A 25,103-nucleotide genomic window follows, 5' to 3' on the forward strand; every position below is an offset into this window, starting at 1 on the left:
CTAACTCCAAAAGAAAGAACTGTGCATTCCCTGACGTGGAACTGTACAACACCACCTATAAAGTATTCTTGCCAAAAAGCAGAACCTAAATCTGGGCAACACTCTGGATCTAACTGCCAATCAACAGGAAATTCAGCCAACAGAGAAACACCGGATGCAGCCACTGGGGCTCCGCAAAGCCCAGCAGGTGGAAAACTCACAGACAAAGCAATCCGTGTTTGTTTTCAACAAGGAATTACAAGAAAAAACGATGGCAAGAAATCTTTAGCTTAAAAGAAAGAGACACAGCAAAAGATTGCAGTGGATGAGCTTTACTTGGATCTCAAAAAACCACATCAAAAATCTATAAGACAATCAGGAAAATGAGAATACTGAGTGGATATTTGATACTAAGTCATTTCTTATTTGTGACAATGACAACTTGGTTATATTTACAAAAAGGAGTTGCCATTCTTTAGAGAAATATACTGACATATTTACAGATGAAGCAATATGAGGTCTTGGAATTACTCCAAAATAATCCAGGTTGAGGGTGGGGGGTAGTGAGGAGACAAGATTGGTCATAAATTGGTAACCACTGTAGCTGAGTGATACTTGACTGCAAACCCATTAGCGAGTTCTACATTTTTATATATATGAACACTTCCAAAAGAATAATCTTAACAAATGACTTAAATGAACTGAAATATCAACTACTGCGCTCACAGTGATACTTAGAAAATACTCATTATTCACCTTTAGAGCAGAGTTTCTCAACTTCAGCACTACCTGTATTTTGATATTTTAGTCCTGATAATTCTTTGTTCTGGGGACCGTCCTGAGCATTGCACGATGTTTAGAAACATCTCTGCCCTCTGCTCACTAAATTCCAGTAGCACACTCACTCGCTCCCCTCTAAATTGCAACTATCAAAAGATCTGTGGACATTCCAGTTGTCCCCCAGGGACAACAACTGCCCTTCAATAAGAACCACTGCTTTAGAGAATGCTAGAGAAGCAACTCATAATTTTGAGAACTAGTAAGGACAGTTGATTCTCATACTCACTGTAGTTATGTTATATAAAATTGCAAAGAAAACTGAGCAATACTGAAAGAGTAGGAAAAAAAACAGGGTTAGGTTCTTCCAAGCTTCTGGTCATGTGTTTTCATCAAATGGTCAACACATGACCTTCATTTATATAAGTTTTTGTCTAAAGACACCATTTGTTGATTCATAAACATTTAACTCAACAGCACTCTTAACTCACAACTGAACAATGCTTATCTAACACATGTATTTTCTCCGTATGCCTTCAGCACAGCCTTCTCGCATTTAAGAAGACTATATAGCACTCCAGTGCTATGCTTGGGGATCACTTTAAATATCAAAGTCATCAACAAAAAGCCCCAAAATGCAAAAAACATGGCACTAAACAGACTGTGACAAGGACTCTGTAGTCTGAGAGCTGGAGCATGAAAGCAGTGTGTCACCTTGTCCACTTCAGCTGGGACACGCACACCAGGCAACTGAAACTTGTCCCTGCTGTGCACACGCTTGTTGATGACCATGAAGGCACCAAAACTATTGACTCCGCGGTTACACGTGAGTTTCAGTGAGTACGTGAATGTGCAAATATTGAATCCGTGAATAATGAGGATCAACTATATGGGATGAGAAATCAACATTTACCCTGACATTTTTTTTTTTTTAATAAACTACTTCAGGGTAACCAAACAGCTGATGAGAAAAAGGTTTTCTATATAACAGAGTTTCGGGTAATAAATGCAGGAGGAATGACAGTCACTTTTGTAACTATTGAAATAATGTACATAGGCAATAGTCATCAATGGCTGCTAAAACCATTAAGTGCAAGGCTGGTGGGTAATTCACCTTATTATGTCTGAATGTGATTATCTACACAGGAGTCAACTGATTAACTTTTATGGCACTAAAATGAAAGGCGGCCAAAATTTCAAGTCTCCTATTGTGATGAAATTAGAAGTACAAAACATTACCTGTGACAAATACTTGCCAAAAATATACCTGATTCCAAACAAAGCCTAGAGAAAGGCAATTCTCTGTCACTGCACCCATATTAAGGATATAAAGCGTATATTAAGTAGGAGAGAGCCTTTTGTGGGGGGGTTCCATTAAATGGAGTAAAGGTAGAGAGTACACACTAAACCACTAAACACAGAAAATGGAGGAAAAAGGTAATTGCAAAATAAAGGAATGAATGGGGGCACTGGAGACAAAAAAGACAACTGTAATTCTCATTTGTATTGCCAAAATGTCTCCTGTTTTCAGACAACACTGCTTTTAAATACAGAGACCTTTTCCAAAATGATCACGAAACAACAACAACAACAGTAAAACCAAGAAAATGCAAACAGATAATTTGGGATGGAGTACAGCTGAGACGCAAAGGGAGGAGAATTACATACAATATTATACATAACTTCTTCCCAAGCAAAACATCTTCATGGATTGATTATGTTAAGGAAAAACATACAAGTACAAAGAAAAACTACACCAGCCCTATAAAACATTTAAAATGTATTAGTGCAGAAGTATATTTTGGCTGGAATATTAAAAAGAATGCAGTAGATCCTAAATAAGACTGCTGGTTGTGATTACCTTGCATGAGGGTAGGAGCCTGCAGCATCTGCTTGTAGTAGGAGTAATACAGTCCGCATTCTGTCCTGAATGAGATTTCTCGCTCCACTTCCTGAAATAAAGTGAGGTTTATTGGGTTTACTTGACCTAGTTTTTGTTTAAACATCTACTGTCACTGTAGAAACAGGACACAGAACTACAACTTAAAAAAAAACAACAAAAAACTTCTGACAAAATAGTCTTAAGAAATGTTGGCAAATAAAAACAATGGAAGGCTTGATACATACATGTATATGTATAGCTGAGTCCCTTTGCTGTTCTCCTGAAACTATCATGACATTTTCTGCTAATCAGCTATACCCCAATAGAAGACAATGGAAGGCTTGATACATAATATGTATATGTATGGCTGAGTCCCTTTACTGTTCACCTGAAACTCACAACACTGTCTGTTAACCAGCTATACCCTAAAATAAAACAAAAAGTTAAAAAAATATAATCTATAAGGACATACTGTATAAGACAGGGAATATAGCCTACATTTTGTAATAACTATAAATGGAATACAACCTTTAAAAATTGTGAATGACTATATTGTATACCTGTAACTTATGTAATACTATATATCAACTATTAATATGCTTCAATAAATAAATAAGCAATAGAAGCCTAATAATTATTGAAGCTGGGTATATATTATAGGGGTTGATTTTACTATTCTATTTTTGTGGATGTTTAAAATTTTCGTTTTAACAAGTAATTTTTAACAATGGAGAAAACTAGTTCCATTTAAGTTAATGTTCTGGAGTTAATGTTTTTTTACTTCATACAAATTAAAACCTTAAAAAAACACCATTCTTACGTACTGTTACTTAGAAACAAAATAGGGACATAGAAAAAAGTCCCTCAAATAAAAAGAACTACAATTGCATCAGATACTTGCCTAAAAGCTAATAATATTATATAAGATTGATAATCATTTTATTCTAAGAATATAAGGTATTCTTAGTAAAATGGGGCAGATCTCTTACATATGAATTGTACTCTGATAAGTGTAGCCTTGGTGGAAAGATTTTCTTGTAGGAAAATGGATATAAGAAATATTAAACTGCTTTTATATAAATATTCAATTTTAGAAGAACTGAAAATCTAAAGTAGTAGCTATTAGTCAATTTGGTTGCAAGATGCTTTTATGAAGTTTAAGATTTAAATCAGTAATACAAAATATGGAGGCAATTGGTAACAAGCATGGGGAACTTTCTAGAATCATCCTATTAATATTCTTAGACCTTAATTTCATATATATATAAAATAATATAAATGAACAAAAATTTTTATAACCTATGTTATTATAGATTCTTAACACCAGTATTTAAAAAGACCAGGTTCTGTAGCACAGTTGAAAACATAATACCATCTATGTTTTTTTCCTATACAGCAGATCCATATTCCACAAATTCAGCTTTATTGGGGAAGAAAAGCACAGAAAATCTTACTTTCTAGTCGATAACTTCTTTTAGCACATCTTTGCTTTCCCCGTCTCCAATTATTTTTCAAATAATAATAAACATTTCATTAAAAGAACCATTCATGCTATTTACCTTCAGATCTGGAAATTATGCAATGTATTTCCTTTTGCCCTTATGATACTTAAAGAAATATTTCTCCTACCCTTTAAAAAAGTATTATAAATCAATTCATGAATAGAGCACTGAAGAAATATTCAACTTTCAAAAGAGTGTGTAAACATCCGCTTAGTGATACTGAAACAAACTGTTAACATTTTATCATTATTAACTCTTTTTTAAAAAGCCAGGAGATACAGGGTAGCAAAACTTCTTATATACTGAGTTGCCTTTCACAGAAAACAAATTTATCCTTGGGAAATCAAACACAAAAGCAAATATTTCAGGCCCATGAGGTTCTGAAAAGGTAACTTCATGAGCACAGTTGCTTTATAAAAAGGACAGAAAATGATACAGCTCTTTTAGCCTTTACATTGGCTACTGATCTGTGCTGTATCTTTTATAGCTACAAAGTTTTATCTTCTTAGCAGTCACATTAATCCATTCACCTTCAATCTTTCAGCAAAACCTGCTCCATTGCTTTTGATAACATAAAACTAAATTGTATCACTTGTTCCGAGAATGTTCAACCTCCTCCTTGATCAAGTAATCACAGCAGCTAGGAATTGACATTAAGCAAATATTAGCTTTTGTCCATACAAATAATAAAAAAAAAACCCCAAACCATTAAGTATATTACATTCCTTTCCTTCTCTCCTGCTGCCTTAAAGTGTTCAAAGTATGGCTGCTTTCAGTGGAATATTCTAACATCAAACTCACATGCCCAACCAAACTGGAGAACCAAACCAGCCATTCACATGTAGGGGGCTTCCAATCTGACACACTTTTAGAAATAAAAGGAGACTGACTTCATAAAGATGAGGAAAAAGAAAAAAAAAAAAAAAAAACACTGCTCAAAGTACTAAAAGTAGAAAGCCACTTCTGTGCCCCATCTCTCTCTCTAACATACCCAGAACGTGTAAAGAACAGAGGGGATCCTGATTAGTAAAAATGCATTTCGACATGATTAATTGGTAATCTTAGCACCAGCTGCATAGAACCAAATGCTGTACTTTATTAGACAGACACTTGCAAGTTTTACATCTGCTTCATGCTAGGAGAACATCTGCTTTACTCATTCAAACGCTTTTCCAGTTTTTATACAGCAATTTATGCTTTGCCTGGTGGATAGTGCCAATGAAAATGCACACCAATAGAAGTTACCCTCTAAAGATTGTAAAATGAACAAATACAATACTTCATATTTTAACCTGCCCAAGTTCCACAGGGGAAGAAGCACTGTTGAAAGGATAAAAAAAAAACATGGTCTCTGAAGATAATGACAGAAAAAAGGAGAAAGACAAAAGATTGCATTTTTAAGAAATTGTACAGCTAAAACCATGTAAGTAGTAGTTTATATGGTAATTTAACAGAAGTATTAAAAAGAAATAAGCATCAAGAAAAAAAAATGACAGCTCACAATTAATGATACGCATACCCTGGCAACATACAAAAGGTAACAAGCCCTTTCAGCCAAATGACACCAAATTTGCAAAGAAACCGTATCATTAGCTTTTAAAAATCTCATGTAAATAACTTTTGTTTATAAAAACTGCCCCCCAATTAACTAGGCAACTGGTAGTGGGGAAGCCACTGAAAAACTAACATTAAAGATCACATTAACGTTAAAGATTACATTAAAGATAAATGTAACCTTTCAGAATTCAGTTAACAAATCATCTCACCAAGAAACAGTAGCTCATGATAAGACAGCTGTTCTTAAAGTTCTGTACAGGGAATCATGCCCTCAGCAAACATATTTATGGCACATACATGGTTTATTGTCTGGTTAAATTCATGTCCATCTGTTAGAATGGGATGATTCTTGCCCTAGCGTTGATGAAAGCAGTGACAAGTGACAGTTGCCAAGCAGTGTTTGTGAGCAGGTTAGACTAGCTGAGTGACAGTACTTCCTCTGGGCTCAGCTGAAGCAATTATTATCCCCGCTCTACCAGTTACCACCGTGCCAATTAACCTGACTTGGTCTAAAGGCTCCTTGCTTTGCAGGAGTATTCAATGGGGAGATGTGCAAATTCTACAGTATCAAATAAATAAGAAAAAATGTTAGCATAAGGTAAAAAGACTTCCAAAAAGTGAGTGACTTTAGTACTTTTAGCCAAATAAGAATTACCTATCCTTATCACTGAACATTCATTTGCTGAGGAAATAAAAGGTGTTAAGAATTCAGTCCTTGACCCCAAGCAGTTTGAGTTTCAGTGAGAAAGAACAATGCATTTTTTAAAAAGGGAAATAATTATTCAAGCAAAGACTGGTATCAAGAGAAAAGGAATGACTTTTCTTTGCCTATTCAACTAGCCTCCCAGACATCGCAGGTGGTCTAGTGGCTAAGACTCTGAGTTCCCAGGTTGCAGGGGCCTGGGTTGGATCCGGGTCAGGAATTAGATCACACATGACCCGACTAAGAGTGTGCATGCTGCAACTAAAATTAAAAAAAAAAAAGATCCTGCATGCCACAACAAAGACTGAAGATCCTGCGTGCTGTAACTGAGACCCTGTGCAGTTACATAAATAAATAAAAATAAATATTTTTTAAAAACCCAAAACCTAGCCTCCCCACTGGGTTCGGTGCTTCTGATTGGTTATCTTTTTAATCCAACTGATCCTCCTCATTCACTCATTCATTCATCCATCCATCCATTCATTTATTCATTCAACAAATACCTACTAACCACCAACAATTTATAAGCAATCTTTTGCCAGGAGATTTAGCAGGGAACAAAAGAGGCACAAGTCTCTGCCTTAATGGAATTTATAATCCAGAGCAGGAAGAGAAGAGAATAAACCAGTAGAACATAAAAGGGAGAGCAGAGAAGAGGGATAGGAAGGGAAGGGGGTGGTACTGTGACCCTGGAGCTGGGCAGTGAAGGTCTCATTGATGAAATGACACTGACCAGAGACTGGAAGAGGTGAGGCAGTGGGCCCCGTGGAGGTCTGAGGGGAGAGCTCAACAGTCAGAACCGCCCACACGCACCCTGGAGATCACTGAGAAGACAGGGTGGTTTGAGCAGAAGGAGCAAAGGAGGGGTAGTCGTATCAGAGAGGCTGAGGGGCAGAGACAGAATCTGAGATGTAAGCAGGGGTTGGAGGCTGACCACTGAGTCTGGGAGGCACACGGACTCTGGGCTCGTGCCCTGAGCTAGAAGGTGGGTGTGTAGGGAGATGTGAGGTAGGAGTTTGGTGTTAGGCATGCTGTGTTTGAGTGTGAAGGGTTTTGAGCAGAGACATACACTGCCAAACATCCGGGAGAATCTCACTGGCTGTTATGCTCAGGATAGTCTCCACAGGGCACGGGCAAAGCGTGGAAAGCAGGAAGGGAGCTGCTGAAGTAATCCTCGCAGACACAAAGGCGGAGGTTGTGAGTGGTGATCTGATTCTAGATACTATCAAAAGAAAACTGAGAGACTTCCCTGGTGGTCCAGTGGTTAAGACTCCATGGTTCTCAACCTAGATGTCCATTGGCAGACAAATGGATAAGGACGCTGTGGTACACATACACAATGCAATATTACTCAGCTATAAAAAAGAATGCACTTAAGTCAGTTCTAATAAGACGGATGAAACTGGAGCCTATTATACAGAGTGAAGTAAGTCAGAAAGAGAAACATCAATACAGTAATATTAACACATATATATGGAATTTAGAGAGATGGTAACAACGACCCTATATGCAAGGCAGCAAAAGAGACACAGATGTAAACAACAGACTTTTGGAATATGTGGGAGAAGGCGAGAGTAGGATGATTTGAGAACAGCATTGAAACACGTATACCATATGTAAAATAGATGACCAGTGCAAGTTCGATGCATGAGCAGGGTACTCAAAGCCAGTGCTCTGGGACGACCCAGAGGGATGGGGTGGGGAGCGAGGTTGATGGTGGGGTTTCAAGACGGGGGGACACATGTGCACCCGTGGCTGATTCAAGTTGATGTATGGCAAAACTCACCACAATATTGTAAAGAAATTATCTTCCAATCAAAAAAAAAAAAAAAAGACTCCATGCTTCCAATGTGGGTTGGAGGTGGGGGGGGGGGGGTTCAATCCCTGGTGAGGAAACTAAGATCCTGCATGCTGCACAGTGCAGCCAGAAAGAAAACTGATAGGATTTCCTAAAGGATTTAATGGCATTTGAAAGAACTAGAATTCTCTAAGGACAGAAATCCTGAGCCACTGAAGGACAAAGTTGCTATTTACAGATTTGGTTTTTAAGGAGAAACACCTGCAGCCAGGGAAGGTCAGGTGTTTAAGACAGTTAAATCAGAAACGCCTATTGGACAAATGCAGGTGATCAAGTAGGTGCCTGAATACACAAGTCTGAAGTTCAGGGGGATGTCTGAGCAGGGATGGACATCTGGGAGCTGTAAGCATAGAGATGGTGTGTGCGTGCTCAGTCACTTCAGTCATGCCCAACTCCTGGCAACACCCTGGGCTACGGCCCGCCAGGCTCCTCTATCCATGGAATTTTCCAGACAAGAATACTGGAGTGGGTTACCATTTCCTACTCCAGGGCATCTTTCCAACACAGGGATCCAACCTGCGTCTCCTGCACTGGCAGATTCTTGACCATTGAGCCACCTTGGAAGCCCACAGAGACGCTATTTAAAGCTACAGACAGACTGTTCTTAGCAGTTGAGGGTGGACAGGAAAATACAGGAGCTAATTCTTAGGGTTCTCTGCCAATAAGAGGTCACTAGGGAGGCTGAGGAGTAGCCTGTAAAGGAGTCAAAGGAGCCGCTGGAGAGGCAGGAGGAAACCCAGGAGACTGTGTACTGGAGCCAAGAAAAAAATGCTAATAGGTCAAGTAAGATGAGGACTGAGAAATGACCACTACAGTTAGTAAAGTAAGTGAGAAAGTCACTCAGTCGTGTCCGACTCTTTGTGATTCCATGGACTATACATACAGTCCATGGAATTCTCCTGGCCAGAATACTAGAGTGGGTAGCCTTTCCCTTCTCCAAGGGATCTTTCCAACACAGGGGTCAAACCCAGGTCTCTCACATTGCAGTCAGATTATTTACCAGCCGAGCCACAAGGGAAGCCCACAGTTAAGTAACTTGGGGGATATCTGTGACTTTAGCCAGACATTTTTAAGCGCAACATCATGGGTGAAGCCTGATTGGAATGGGTTTGAGAGAGAGAAGGGGAAGAGAGGAACACAAATGACCAGTCATCAAACTTTGGGGGGGAATTTTGGTGTTAAGATGAGCTGAAAAATGGGACAGTAAGTGCAAGGGAAGGGGAGAGGGGTAGAGTAGACTATTCCGTCCAGGATGGGAGAAAGTGTGAGAGAGAAGTAACTGCTAGAGCGATGTGGATCAGTGGAAGACAGGGGCGCGGGTCTGGCACATGTGGGGCAGGACGTCGGCGAGCAGGTGGGCAGCTACGGAGTGGAGGCAGGCGGGCGATCTCTGCAGTTTGCTTCTACTTTCTCAGCTGACAGAGTTCAGAACATGTTACCTCAAAATATGGCACCTTGGCATACTGAACACTCTAAGCTGAAGAAACTGGAGGGACGGCAGGTGCAGAATGGACTCTGACCTTTCGTTTCTCCCCAGAAGCCGTCATTAAGACTCTTGTGAGAGGTGGCTTCTGAGAGGAAAAGAACCTCTCATCGCTGAAGATGGAGGTGCTGAGAGGACTCTGAATGAATAGGCCCTGCTCAGTGTTCCCCCAGTGTACTGCCCTGGGCTCACACACCATCACATTCTCCCGTTACTTTCGATTCTTCATCAAATCCAGTACAAAAATGCAAAAGTTTAAGGATTTCTTTGGGTCGTTTCATTATGAAGGTGTTTGTGCCTCGTAAAACTTGTATTAAAGAAATTTGTCTGCTCTTCTCTTGTTAATCTTTTGCCAGTTCAATTTATGGGGCTCCAGCCAGAGAACCTAGGTGGGTAGTAGGAAAAATAATTTCTTCCTTCCCTACATGGTGAAACAGGAAGCAGCCACTAGCTGAAGTGAAGACTGGAGAAGGTCTGGTAAAGAAGAGGGAAGACAAGGCTAAAACAGTCACATAGGAGAGCTGGGGACTGAATGGATGTGTTCTAGGACTGCCAGGCAACACTTTTTAAAAAAAGGGCATATGTGAAGTCTTCCTTCCCTATTAATTTCAGGTTTTGACAAATGTAAAAATAAAATTATCGTGGCGTCTGTATATTTAATTTTAGCTTCAGTATAATTAATCCCTGGTACATTCTGAATTTTCTTATTGCTTGTAACCATTCTTTAGATTCTCTTGGGGTGAACAGGTATATAGTTGCATCATCTGCCAATAATTCTATCTCCTCTTTCAGTAAGGGGCAGAGCAGCACAGTGCAAGATGCCCCAGCTCCGGGGCCAGTAGACAAACTTTGAATCCCAGCTCCTTCAAATATTAGTGGACGGCCTCAGGCGACTCATGTAACACTTCTGAACCTCATTTTTTTTCTTTTGTGAAAAAAAGGAAAATAGAATCTACCAGGAGGAGATTTTAGGATTTAAGACTGTAACCTCTGTGTGATATGAGTGTGCTATATACATGTACATATTTCCCTAAAAGCAATGGTTCGGTATTCTCTAACTCACGGTTCTCAATGACTTTATAGATCATAACTGGTGGAAAGAAGAACTGACTGTAGCTACATTCTGATCCTCAGGTTCAGTGTGTAATTCTTGATTTATAACAATATCTTGGAGATTTTCTTCCTCTTTAGTGTTCTAGAATAGCTCAAACAGCAGTGGAATTTTTTAAGAGTTTGGCAGAATTCCTTCATAAAATCAACAGCATCTGGTATTTTGGGGGTGGGGGTTAGGAAGTTGTTTTCCAAGTTTTCTCTATCACATGTACAGAAACAATTTGTGTTTACTGGGACCATTTTGGTAATTTATATTCTAGAAAATCATCCATGTTACCCACTCATCTAATTTGCATAAAATCAAACAAAGTAGTATCATGTGGCTCTTTCTTATTTCATGGCCTTTATGGCTATTTCTTGGTCTTTATGGTTATTTCTCTGTGACCATATTTCATGATCTTTGTAATTTTTAGATATTTTCACTTCCTACCACATCTTTATCTTTTAGTTTTCATTCCCCAAACAACCATTCATTTATGAACTGTCTTCCTACTGTTGAGGTGACAATTTCTTTTATTAAAGTTCTTCCTTCTGTTGCGAGACTTCAGAAGTGGAATAATTCATTTATTTCATAATGAAAGTATTAACAGCTATAAATTTTCCTCTGAATACTTTCATTTTATTAATTCTGAAACATAGTTTTCAATATTTTCTAGATTTCATTTGTAATTTCTACAGTTTTAATTACCTGTGTCAAAGATTCTTTTTAAAATTCAAGGTACTGATTTTTCTTTTTAATTAGTTATCTCCAATCTTTATTTAAATAAAGGGGATATTGTGACCTTTATGCCCAAAGTCAGGAACAAGCCAAGACTATGTGCTATCACACTGTGACTAGAGAATATTATCATATAATTTCCGTATTTTTGGACCAAGATTTTCATTATGGCTTAATTTATCAATGTTTTAGTGAATGTTCTGTGGAAACTGGAGATGAGTGTATGTTCTCTCTTTAGATCATATTCAATATTACTGGGTCTTTATATCCTTATTTTAAAAAAATATTTATTTTGCTGACTGGGCCTTAATTGCAGCATGTGGGATCTAGTTCCCTGACCAAGGATGAAACCCAGGCCCTCTAGCATGGACTCCTAGCTACTGGACCACCAGGGAGGGCCCCCCCCCCCTTACTTATGTTTGTCCTCATGCTTTTCTATGAATGGGAAAGAACTAAAACTCAATACTAGTGTATTTCTATATTCTTCCTGCATCTCCTGTGGTTTTTGCTTTGTAAATATTTGGATTATTTGATACACAGATAGTCCTATTTGTAGTCTGTATGTTTATCACTGGAACACTGTCCTTCTTTGCCTCAGTTCAGTTCAGTTGCTCAGTTGTGTCCAATTCTTTGTAACTCCATGGACTGCAGCACGCCAGGCTCCCCTGTCCATCACCAACTCCTGGAGCTTATTCAAACTCATATCCATCGAGTCAGTGATGCCATCCAACTGTCTCATCCTCTGTCATCCCCTTCTCCTGCCTTCAATCTTCCCCAGCATCAGGATCTTTTCCAATGGGTCAGTTCTTCCCATAAGGTGGCCAAAGTACTGGAGCTTCAGCTTCAGCATCAGTCCTTCCAATGAATATTCAGGACTGATTTCCTTTAGCATGGACTGGTTGGATCTCCTTGCAGTCCTAGGGACTCTCAAGAGTCTTCTCCAACACCACAGTTCAAAAGCATCAATTTTTTGGCACTCCAGCCTTCTTTATGGTCCAACTCTCATATCCACATTTCACTACTAGTAAAACCACAGCTTTGACTAGACAGACCTTTGTTGGCAAAATAATCTCTCTACTTTTTAATATGTTGTCTAGGTTGGTCATAGCTTTTCTTCCAAGGAGCAACTGTCTTTTAATTTCATAGCTGCAGTCACCATCTGCAGTGATTTTGGAGCCCAGAAAAATAAAGTCAGCCACTGTTTCCCCATCTATTTGCCATGATGGGACCAGATGCCCTGATCTTCGTTTTTTGAATGCCAAGTTTTAAGCCAGCTTTTTCACTTTCATCAAGAGGCTCTTCAGTTCCTCTTCAGTTTCTGCCACAAAGGTGGTGTCATCTGCATGAGGTTATTGATATTTCTCCCAGCAATCTTGATTCCAGTTTGTGCTTCATCCAGCCTAGCATTTCTCATGATGTACTCTGCATATAAGTTAAATAAGCAGGGTGACAATATACAGCCTTGATGTAGTCCTTTCCCAATTTGGAACCAGCCCGTTTTTCCATGTCCGGTTCTAACTGTTGCTTCTTGACCTGCATACAGATTTCTCAGGAGGCAGGGAAGGTGGTCTGGTATTCCCATCTGTTGAAGAATTTTCCAGTTTGTTGTGATCTACACAGTCAAAGGCTTTGGTGTAGTCAATAAAGCATATGTTTTTCTGGAAGTCTCTTGGTTTTTCAATGATCCAACAGATGTTGGCAATTTGATCTCTGGTTCCTCTGCATTTTCTAAATCCAGTTTGTACATCTGGAAGTTCTTGGTTCACGTACTGTTGAGGCCTTGGTTGGAGAATTCTGAGCATTATTTTGCTAGTGTGTGAGATGAGTGCAACTATGTGGTAGTTTGAACATTCTTTGGCATTGCCTTTCTTTGGGATTGGAATGATAACTGACCCTTTTCAGTCCTCTGGCCACTGCTGAGTTTCCCAAATTTGCTGGAATATTGAGTGCAGCACTTTCACAGCATCATCTTTTAGGACTTGAAATAGCTCAGCTGGAATTCCATCACCTCCACTAGCTTTGTTTGTAGTGATGCTTCCTAAGGCCCACTTGACTTCACACTCTAGGATGTCTGGCTCAAGGTGAGTGATCACACCATTGGGATTATCTGGGTCATTAAGATCTTTTTTGTATAGTTCTTTTGTGTATTCTTGCCACCTTTTCTTAATATCTTTTGCTTCTGTTAGGTCCATATCATTTCTGTCTTTTATTGTGTCCATCTTTGCATGAAATGTTCCCTTGGTATCTCTAATTTTCTTGAAGAGATCTCTAGTCTTCCCCATTCTATTGTTTCCCTCTATTTCTTTGCATTGATCACTGAAGAAGACTTTCTTATCATACCTTGCTGTTCTTTGGAAATCTGCATTCAGATGGGCATATCTTTCCTTCTCCTTTGCCTTCAGCTTCTCTTCTTTTCTCAGTTATTTGTAAGCCCTCCTCAGACAACCATTTTGCCTTTTTGCATTTCTTTTTCTTGGGGACGATCTTGATCACTGCCTCCTGTACAATATTCATTGTTCTTCAAGCACTCTGTCTATCAGATCTAACCCCTTGAATCTATTTGTCACTTCCACTGTATAATCACTAGGGATTTGATTTAGGTCATATCACATTGACCTTCTTTGCTTCACTTAATAAAATTTTTTGTTTGAGACTTTCTTTCCCCCTTTTGCATTTATTAAGTCTTTATCCACACCTTTGGTCTAATCCCTCTAAGTAACTTTGTTCTGGGAGGATCTTATGCATATATGATGTGATTTGCTTTATGATCCAGAGTTTTTATTAGATGAGTAAAATCCATCGACACTTACTTAAACAAAAAGATCTGGATATAGTTGTGTTAATACATTTTGTGTGATGCTTTTTGCTGCTTTTCAGAACACATCCTTTGCTACATGATTTGTCTGCTTGTTTCTATGTGTGTGTGTGTGGTTGCATGTGTGTACATGTGTCTTTAACTTGGACGGTTTATGTTTTTGTTACCTTTCTTTATAACCTCAGAGGATAACTTCTTTACCTCTATGGACAGTATCTACTTACTTCCTATAAGGAGTAATAACAATCTTATTATGAGATTCATATTTCTCCTCTGCCAATTTTACTTGATATTTTTCTTGGAATGTTCTATTATATATATACTGTGTGTCTGTTTCTGGACATGATTTTTAGTTGAAACTTTTTGAATTCTAGCTATAAAAGATAAATCAGGATACCTCCACCATCTTTTACCTTCTCTTTCCAATTCCTCTTCTAACTTGTGCTATTATGTTATTATTACACTGTGGTGTGTTACTATTATAGAATAACATTATTACATGTTACTACATTGTTCATGGGCTTCCCCGGTGGCTCAGCTGGTAAAGAATCCACCTGCAATGCGGGAGACCTGGGTTCAATCCCTTGGTTTGGAAGATCCCCTGGAGAAGGAAAGGGCCACTCCAGTATTCTGGTCTGGAGAATTCCATGGATTGTATACTTCATAGCGTCATAAAGAGTCAGACATGACTGAGTGACTTTCAATTCGTTCACATTGTTCACATATGTTTTGTTCTGTAACTATTTAGTCTTAGTCCTAGAGTTAAATAAATTTGAACTTCGCTGACAATTTTTCTATCACTGTTTTGCCTTTTATCTCTTGACAGGATAAAGTTTTTCCTCTATCAACTTCTCCAAGTGTTGTTAAAAATACATGTTTCTCAGAGTCAAAAAAATGTGTATGGTGCTTCATATATGGTGGAGTAATCAGGTTAAAATATGCAAACCCCTTTCTTAGACGTCATTCGTGGTCTTGGAGCACTAGGTGTGACTATGGAAAACGTGGAAGCCAGGTTGACCTTTGTCTCCTATTATACGCAACTTGATGTTTTTGTCTGGATGACCAAAAGTTCTTTACTACTCAAGTACAGCAACTTCATAACTACAACTTGCTAACGACTTTTCTAGGCCTAATCTTCCTGGGACCCACTGTGCCTATTCAATTTGTAGATTCAAGTCTTCTTTTATTTTTGGAAAGTTTTCTTGAATTACACATTTAAACTTTTTTTCTTTTCCTGTTTCATGGTTTTGGTTCCTTTGGGACGCAAATTATGCAGTCTGGGTGCTGTTTTTCCTCAGCTGTCACTTCTCTTTAATATTTTAACTTTACTAATTTTATTTTGTGTAATCAGTCCCGTCCAACATTTCTCTGTGCTTTCTGCAGGTTCTGGCCTCCTGTAGTCATGATTTCTATCTATTATGATTATATCTTTAAATATTCTATTTATTGACTAAGTTCTGTCAGCTCAAGTTTCATTTCCTTTTGTCATCTTCCTACTTCTCTTTAAAGATGGTACATACCTTGCTATATTCCTAATCTGGATTCACCTTCTACAGTGGCAAACACTGCATTCTGTTTGCTTTTCAGTGTGACAGGATTGGCTAGAACCTTCTTGTCTCTGCTGTAAAAGTTTTCTGGTGACTATTCTTCATGTGTCATTTGCTCTCGATTTTCTCTTCCCTTTTTTCTTGCAGTATCATTGTACAGATCCTGTACTAGCTCCTTTTTGAGTATTAAGTAATTTCTGAATGTGGCAAGTTCTTACCCAATCAGCTACACGTCAGAAGTTCATACAGGGGAGAGGCCTGGGCCATAACTTAGGCCTGCAAGAATTTTTCTGGTGCTTCAGAGTGGATTACAGAGTGCGGTTTTAGTCTTCTCCTCAGTTTACTGAACAGAGATTGGCAGCTGTGGGGCTGTTGAAAATGCAAGTTTTCTCTCTTTATCCTGGTCTTCCTAAACTTCTAAACTTTTATAAAAATGGCGTGTTTCTGTGATGCGTTTCAGCCTGTCTGTCTTGTTTCTCTTTCACATCAGAGTGTCTCCAGGAAAGCTTCCGTCATTGCTCCTTACATCCAGTCCCATTAGCCACCACGCCCCCCAACCTAGGATATGCCAGTGAGTTTGGAGGACTAAACTTTGGCAGGTTTTTCTAAAATCTGCAGCTTTGAGATTCCTCTCTCAGCGTCTTTCTACACTCCTAGGAGTTTCACTGAATTTGGCAGCCCTTCCTCATATACTGCGATTCCAGATTACAGGACTCTTTAGTTTCATCAAAGAAGGAATTTGACTATTTTTCATTTTCTCAATTGCTCTGAAGTAATTCTAAAAAAAAGGAAGAGAACTGACATCTTTATCCTGTCACTTTAAAATGAGAAGTAAGCAATTTTAGGGCTCTACCCACACAGTCAGAAACAATCTACCCCAAACTGGGGAGCAAGGAAACAGTGAAATGACCAAGGGTATAAAAATGCCAAAAAGATTAAATTATATAGCTATCATTATTTACATAATAATTGTTCATGAAAATATACAATTGTATATTGAAAAGCATATGATCATTATAAAAACTACCTATATTGAAGTCATAAATAAGTAAAATACATATACACATACAGAATGAAGAAGAATGGAAGGGAAAGTGAAAACTGTCTTCTGTTACAGGTAATGAATACCAAGTAATGTTTTTCATTGAAAAAGTTTTTGTTGCTATCACAGTATAGTTTGTGCAATTAAAAAAATACACGTTCAAAAAACAAAAACAAACAAGACCATACAGATATTTACTTTAGTACCTACTGAACACAAATTGTTATAAACACAATTAACAGCTCCCCACTTGCCATTGCTAACCACGCACCAACCTTGAAGGCAAGCTCCGAAGGCTGCACCCTTCGGCTCTGGTTTCAACCAGATTCTTTGCGGCAGCGTGGTCCCCAGGCTACACCACTCCCTCACCCTTAGACGTTAACCCTGCTCCACAAGAGCACTGTCTACTCAGCACTGATGATGTGCGGGTCACTGTGAGGGCAGCACAGCAAGTAAGAGTATGGGCTTTAAATTCTCTTAGTTTGTTTTTTTTATAATATAGAGCAGGAAAAAAAAAAAAAACAACCATGGTTGCATTTAAAGGACAAGTTAGAGTTAAAATGCTTGGGCTTTGGAAACAGCCAGATTAAATAAAATATGTGTAAAATGCACCTAAAACAAGGTCAAGCACATAGCAGACATTCAATTAAGGTTATTTGAAAAAAGCTCTTATACTCTGAAAATGACTTTCTAATTAAAAAAATATGCTACGAAAGGATACTACATACACATGTTCTAGGACCATTTAAACCAACATTTTCTCCTTTTCAGCTCTCCAGTTTCTCTGTTCCAGAGTTTCCCACATATTAAATACTAACATTGTTATGATCACTTAAAAAAATTACTTTGAATGCATAAACTGAATGTGTGATTAGTCTATTTTATTAGCAATATCTGTACTCTCTGAATAATTACAACTAATTCAAGGTGTTCAAGAGATCAAAGTATTTTCATAAAAAAGTAGCCTAGTAATTTTGGTAAGTTATAACTCACAAATAAAAAAGAGGAAAACAGATTTACACGTCTCAAATACTTCCATAATCCTCCAAGATGAAGGTGATGAAATGGAGTAAATCTAGGTATAAACTCTGAAAATGAGCTTCTCTTTTGGCTAAGTAAATCACTGATCAATAATGGCTACAATTGTCATTGGTTTATTAACAGAGAATGTATACATACTTGAAAATTAAAGTTCAACTTAAGTAAAATTTGAAGCTTAGTCCCTGTGCTGCACTGGCCGCATTTCCAGTGTTCCGCCGCTACCCCTGGCTGGCGGCTGCTGTACTGGACAGGGCAAGCTTAGATCACTGCCTTCCGTGCAGAGTTCTGGAGATTGCTGGGTTTAGATGGGTCAAAGAGGAAAAATAAACCAATGCCTGCAATCTGGTTTGAGAAATGATTACAACATCTCAGGACTCCTCTTGTGACACAGGGGAGAAAAAGAGAGAGAGGTTGAATAGAGACCAAAAAAAAAAAAGCATCAAGACTCTGGCCCAGTTTTAAGCTTGAGGGGCTGGGGGTGGTGGTTGACGGTGAGAAGGAGAAACCTGTCAGAGGATGGGCCTCTTTCACGGCTTCTCCCAGATGCCATGTGAGGCACAGCCAGAATCCAGCGTAGGGTCTCTTTTCTCACTCTACATACTCCCCAAACAATCTTGCCCACACAACCACAAGCTGGTAACATCAAAGTGTCTGTTTCCAACACAGATGGAATTCCTGCCTTCAGGTCCATAAATCCAGCTTCCTTTACTCTAGGTCTTTACTTGGATTGTTTTGAAAGTGACTCACAATGTATCCAAACCCGGACTCGTCATTTCTTGCCTCACTGACTCCTGTATAATAAAGAACTGGTTGCCCTTTGTCCCCTGTTCCCGCGGGCAGCCAATGAGCCCTGGAACTTCCCTGTGACAAGAGTATCTTTGTTACTCACGGTGGGCTCCTTGGCCCACATCTGATAGCTTGTGTTAACACGTGACTCAGGGTGGACCCCTAGACAGTTTTCGCTAAGGAGATGATTCAGGATGGGAGTTGGTCAAGCCAGAAAGTCCAGCCATATCATCAGAGGCTTGGGGCATTTAGCCAGCAGATATCAGACCAACATCTGGGGAGTGGAGAGGGGCTGGAGATTGAGTTCGACCTTGTGGTCAATGATTTAATTAATAATGCATACATAATGAAACCTCAGTAAAAACTCTCAACACCAGAGCTCAGGCAAGTTTTTCTGGCTGGCAATACTCTATATATTGCCATACAAGAACATAACAGTCATGTCCTGACTCTGGGAGATGGGACAATGGAGACTTTGAGTCTGGGGTTCTCCCAGGCTAGCCGGATGTGCCTCTCCCTTTGGCTGGCTCTGATTTGTATCCTAGTTCTATAATAAAATTGTAATGATAAGTACAGAGCTTCCCTGAGTTCTGTGTTACCTGAGTGAATGTATGGCCAGTTGGTCAGAAGTGAGAGTAGCTGGGGGACCCCCAAAGTTGTGATTGGTGTCTGACGTGAGAGGCTGTTTTGGGGAGGACTGTGCCATCAACCTGTGAAGAGTGGCTTAACTCCAGGTCATTAGTCAGGTGTTACTGTCTCCTCCAGACCTTCTCTTCTCATGGGGTTCATGATCACAGTGAATGAAGACCCACCCATCTATCCTTCTAATAGAAGAAAGGTCATCACTGATGATTCTTCCTCCTCAATCGTCCTCCACACAAACGATCAATCATTACATCCTTCTGACTCTTGTCTCTGTCCATTTCTCTCCAATTCCTGCCCACTCCACAAAGCCCTACATGACCTGGCCTTTTCCTCAGGTTTCTTGATGAGGGGGTATATTAGTAAGGCCACTTATCAGCTTTAAATTAAAGAACTAAACTTACATTTTAAAATTATGTGATCTCTTTCACCTGTTACCTTGCTATACAGTTCCTAGCATTTAATTTTGGCTTCACGCCCACAAAGGGGAAATTCCCTGCTTTATTCAAAATACTTGTGTTAAATAAGTTTTAAATTTCTTATCTCCAGGGAATCTATTTACAGGTACTCCATTTTAAAAAGACATAGGTGAGTAAAATTTTTCTTGACAAGAAAAACTACCAAGTGTCATTGAAGGATAAGAATTATTATTCTTTGGTACCATGATCATTTGTAAAAAGATACATACATAGATACTTGCTATACCTATAAACTAATATGACAGGTTTAAAAAAATAAACATATTAGACATTATTCATAAAAATAAAACTTGTCATTCAAAGTAGTCTCCTTTGGAGACTCATCCCAATAATGGAACTGAAGCTCCAAATATTCTGGAAAACACTGGACACTGTCTTTATATTCTGCATAGATGCTTCTGAATATTCTCACAGACGATAAACTTTGCTTGTGAAAGTCAATTTACCTTCATCACCAACTAGTCATTAGAAGTCATGGTGGGAAATAAGGTCAAAGATCATGACATTTTTGGATGAAAAGCAAGCTATATTTGGACGAAAAACACTGGCAACATGTAAGTCTCCTTTTAAGTGATATACTTGCTCGGAACCAAAGCCAAATTAAAGGATGTATAGAAATGTTGAGAGAGAGAGAAAGACAATAAGAAAACCGGTGTTTAAAGAATCACAGACCCTCCTGAAAATCTAATGACATTTATCTTTTGTATATACTTTTAGAAAGGTATACCACATCAAGGTCATCTATGGAGCCAGATTAAAACTCCTTGGTTTAGAACAGTTGCTTTGGCTTTCTTTCTTTCTCCCCCTGCCCCTCACCCCCCACTTTTTTTCTATACCCAACAGAAAAAAATTATACTGTGACCCATTTTGTATATACATACATATAGTTAAAAGTTTCACAAATAATTATCAGTCTTACTATGTGACCATATTCTCTTATATCTGATTTCATTAAGAAAAATGTTACTCATGACCTACTACACCACTTTCACAATATACAGTTTGAAAAATACTGGTTTAGAGTAACTGATACATAATTGGAATAAATTAATGAAAATGGAAAAACTCATTTGACTATAAAACTTCTGATGTTATTTTAAATTAACAAAAGTCATTTTACTCTGCATCCAAGCATAAGAGCCTGAATTCTTTATGGCAAAATGAAACTGTCTTGGTCATACATCTAAATGGCTAACTAACTACTGGAGACCTTGATAGGTAAATCATACAATGTTCATACCTTAATATTAGAAAACCACAAGTCATTCTCATGTAAAGTGGCCAGGTAGACAGACGTAAGAAGCCCAATGCACAGGGCAACAGTTCCGCCAACTGTAAATGACAGAATCTTCCATAATCGTCTATTGGTACAACCTTTTAGAAAAAATAAAACAGATGAAAAACCAAATCAGTAAAGGATTTAGCAGTTAATAGTTCTATTTCAGACTGTCAAGCATGCTAAGTTCCAGCTGCCTGTCGTTGGAGAAGTTCTCCTTGTCCCCCGCAGACAGTTAGGGGCTCCTTTCTGTGATTCCACAGATCTTTCTATACTTTTATTATAGCTTTTCCCACCACTGTATCTAACTGTTCATTTCTCCATTTTGCCAACTAGAATGTGAACTTCGTGAAGACAAGCACACTGTCTCATTCACCTTAAAACCTAGGACCCATGTTTGACCTACTTTAGCTAATAAGTTTCTTAAATGGAAGAATAAATGTGTTATAGTTAAAATATAAACAGTCTTTTATATGATCTACTTAAAATGTGTGGTTTATTCATTAAAAGCTACCCCAAAATTTGATTAAAATTTTAAAATCCATAGGAAAAAATCCATCACACTAAAGTTAAAGGACGTATAAACTAGGAAACATAGTACATATAAGAAAGGTTAAGTATTCTTAATATAGTATACTTTCAAGATAATACAGCAATGAATATTCCAGTAGGAAATTGATTAACGATGAGAATAGGCAATGCACAAAAGAAAAAATGGCCAATAACATTAATAGAAAAAAAAAGGTTAGTATTAAAGAAATGGAAATCAAAACAAAGAGCTATAACTTTACAATACTAGCTAATTTGATAGCTTAAAAATGCTTAGTATTCTGTTTTGGTGTGTACACACACACCAAAAAAGACATTTTAAAAACAATGCTGGTGTTAGAATAAATTGATACCTTTCTGCACTGCAACATGGCAACAGGAAGTAAAAGCCACTGACACGAGCATCCTATTTGAACAATAATTCTAAATCTAGGCATATGCCCTAAATAAATAGTTTTAAACAAAACATTTGGCCACGAGGATATTTATCACAATTCAGTTTGTAGAGGTAAAAGGTTAAAAATCATCTAAGTATTAAATAAGAAATTAAAGAAATTATGCTATAGTTACACAGTGACTAAACACGGACAAAATTTTTAAAATACACTGACTGATGTATGTTCATATATATCATAATAAGAAAAAGATAGCAAGTTACACAACAGCATGTAGGATCTCAATTGTGCAAAACCACATCTGAATGTTTGTAGGTATATATGTACAGAGAACAACATGCAGATTGTGAGATAATCAAAGGGCCATAAGTGGTCATCTCAGGATTAGTGGGTTTCTGGGAATATCTGTTCCTTTCTTTTTGCTTTTGTTTTTTTCTGACAAATAATGCTTTGGTAGAATTAACAATTCTCAAAGCTATGTTTTAATTTAATGTTAGCAAAACTAAAATTGAGGAAATCTTGTTCAGGCTTCAGAAGCAGGACAGCAGGTCTCTGACCTGCTTCTGACCTTCCTGAACACTGCTTGGTGTTCAGTGCCTGATTCTGTGCCTGCCTGCAAGTACAGCAAGTCAGGTGGCACTTTAGACAAGAAAGGGAGTGCGTCCTGAAATTTTTGGGGCCCCGGAGGTCTGGCCAGTCCCGCAGGGTCTAAGAAGTCTTGTGACTCACAAGGTAAAACAAACAGCATTATAAAAGTTAAAGAAAAACCAGAGCTGCATTTTTGTGTGCAAACTAATGATGATATCAGTTTGTGGCCTGGGATTATAAACGAAAGTGAAAAGTGGAAGTGAAAGTCGCTCAGTTGTGTCCGACTCTTTGCGACCCCATGGACTGTATAATCCATGGAATTCTCCAGGCCAGAATACTGGAGTGGGTAGCCTTTCCCTTCTTCAGGGGATCTTCCCAACCCAGGGATCCAACCCAGGTCTCTGGCATTGCAGGCGGATTTTTTACCAGCTAAGCCACCAGAGAAGCCCAAGAATACTAGAGTGGGGAGCCTATCCCTTCTCCAGGGGATCTTCCCAACTCAGGAATCGAACCAGGGTCTCCTGCATTGCAGGTGGCTTCTCTGCCAACTGAGCTATGAGGGAAGCCCCAGGATTATGAGTGGGAGTCCTCCTAACTGCAATCTCAAATCTTGCCTGTTGGGTGAACACACCACCCAGGATCCTTCCCCAACTGAGAGTCCAGATTTGCTGTTAAGGAGGGACTGCCCAGCACTGTTTAAGTCTGGATGTTGGTCAGCCCAATTTGGTGATGTATGTGCTGTTACTTTTCTCTATTGTTTCCGTTTATCTTCTTTTAATGACTGTATATTGAAATTAAGTCAATCCTCTATCAAATGCTGAAATTGTTTACTGTGTGTGACAAGTGTTTTCTTTTGTTAACGAATCCTTCCAACCTGAAATGAAAGTAAAACTTTTGGCAAAAATTTAAAAGGACAAACTTGAACTTGTATTTGTATAAGATTTTCACAGAGTACTCTGCATTATCTCAATTTGCTAACAGCCGGGTGGCATGACTGCTCAACTTTATAAAACTGCTACCCCCAAATTACTTTACTAGCTCTACCTGCGGAGAAGGCAATGGCACCCCACTCCAGTACTCTTGCCTGGAAAATCCTGTGGACGGAGGAGCCTGGTGGGCTGCAGTCCATGGGGTCGCTAGAGTCGGACATGACTGAGCAACTTCACTTTCACTTTTCACTTTCATGCACTGGAGAAGGAAATGGCAGCCCACTCCAGTGTTCTTACCTGGAGAATCCCAGGGACGGGGAAGCCTGGTGGGCTGCCGTCTATGGGGTCGCACAGAGTCGGACACGACTAAAGCGACTTAGCAGCTCTAGCTGCAGTCGACATAAACTCAGTCATATCCAAAATGGCTGATGGACATGGACTTTTTCATGCCTACTTTTAAAAATCCTGACATGCTTAGTCTTAGCAACTCAGAAAGCAAAAGGTTGGCAATTAATGTCATTTGATGCATGGTTTAGCAAAAGTCTTCAACACTGTATAAACAATTTACCAAATTCTGACCACTTCCCTCCCCACCCCCAAAAAGGCAAAGAAAAAATATTCAGGAATTTGACTGAAAATAAAAAATTAAAAAATGTTTTGATTCATCTTTCAATACTTTAATGAATTGAGAAACTCATCCAAGGTAAGCCTGTCTACTGTGAGCAGCATACACACACCAGAAAAATAAGAACGAGACTAAAATCTGAACAGTGGGAAAAAGTATTACCCTGAAAGTCAAAAGATCAGGTTGGCATAATCATACTGAACAGACACCTGTGAATCAAAGGATTCTAAGCATAACTGTAAAATGAATATTATCAGATTGCAATCAAATCATCTGTAGAACCCTCAGGTAGTAGAACAAGTTTCTTCAACGATTAGGTCTCTCCAAATTTTGTTCCTGTTGGAGAGTGATTATTTCAATATGCAGACAAAAAAAAAAAAACAATCCAAAATGCTGCTTTAATTTAAATCACATACTAGATGGCAATTTATCTTCCAACTTCACATTTTCTTCTTGTGCCGTGTAATCCTCAGAAACTTCTGTGGTTTGTATTCCTTTTCTTTGCCTGATGGATATCATGGTGTCAAAGACTCACATGCATTGTTCTTCCAACCACTCCTACAAACAACACAGAAGTAAACCACCAGCCATGTGTGAGTACCCTCTCTAGCAAATACACCCTAGCGCTCATCTGTGTTTAGAGACTTTACCTGAGCCATTTTCCCATGCTTACCATGCCCTCCCATTTTCCCATCCAAACCTTAACTAGCATTCAAAGCTACTCTCAAGACACAACACAAATATTTCTTTAACACAACCACATTTATAAAGCGCCGGTTCTATGGCAGGCACTGCCAAGAGTTAGGAACACAGGTGA

At 38.7% G+C, this 25,103-nt stretch overlaps 1 protein-coding gene across 2 annotated transcripts in view; it reads right to left on the bottom strand.

Annotated features, from left to right (window-relative positions):
• The window catches only part of DPY19L3 (dpy-19 like C-mannosyltransferase 3), a 74,788-nt gene that overhangs the window by 47,911 nt on the left and 1,774 nt on the right, over positions 1-25,103 (bottom strand). Inside the window, exons 2-4 of one of the 2 annotated variants that reach the window (XM_027516022.1) lie at positions 24,703-24,844; positions 21,165-21,298; positions 2,618-2,708 (exon numbers count right to left, since the gene is read on the bottom strand). In XM_027516022.1, coding sequence (XP_027371823.1) covers positions 2,618-2,708; positions 21,165-21,298; positions 24,703-24,805 — 328 coding nt within the window. In that variant the 5' untranslated portion in view covers positions 24,806-24,844. The remainder of the gene's footprint in view (positions 1-2,617; positions 2,709-21,164; positions 21,299-24,702; positions 24,845-25,103) is intronic. The other variant, XM_027516023.1, reaches the window with a different exon arrangement.

Source organism: Bos indicus x Bos taurus, chromosome 18 (genome assembly GCF_003369695.1).
Source record: "Bos indicus x Bos taurus breed Angus x Brahman F1 hybrid chromosome 18, Bos_hybrid_MaternalHap_v2.0, whole genome shotgun sequence".
Classification (NCBI taxonomy): domain Eukaryota; kingdom Metazoa; phylum Chordata; class Mammalia; order Artiodactyla; family Bovidae; genus Bos; species Bos indicus x Bos taurus.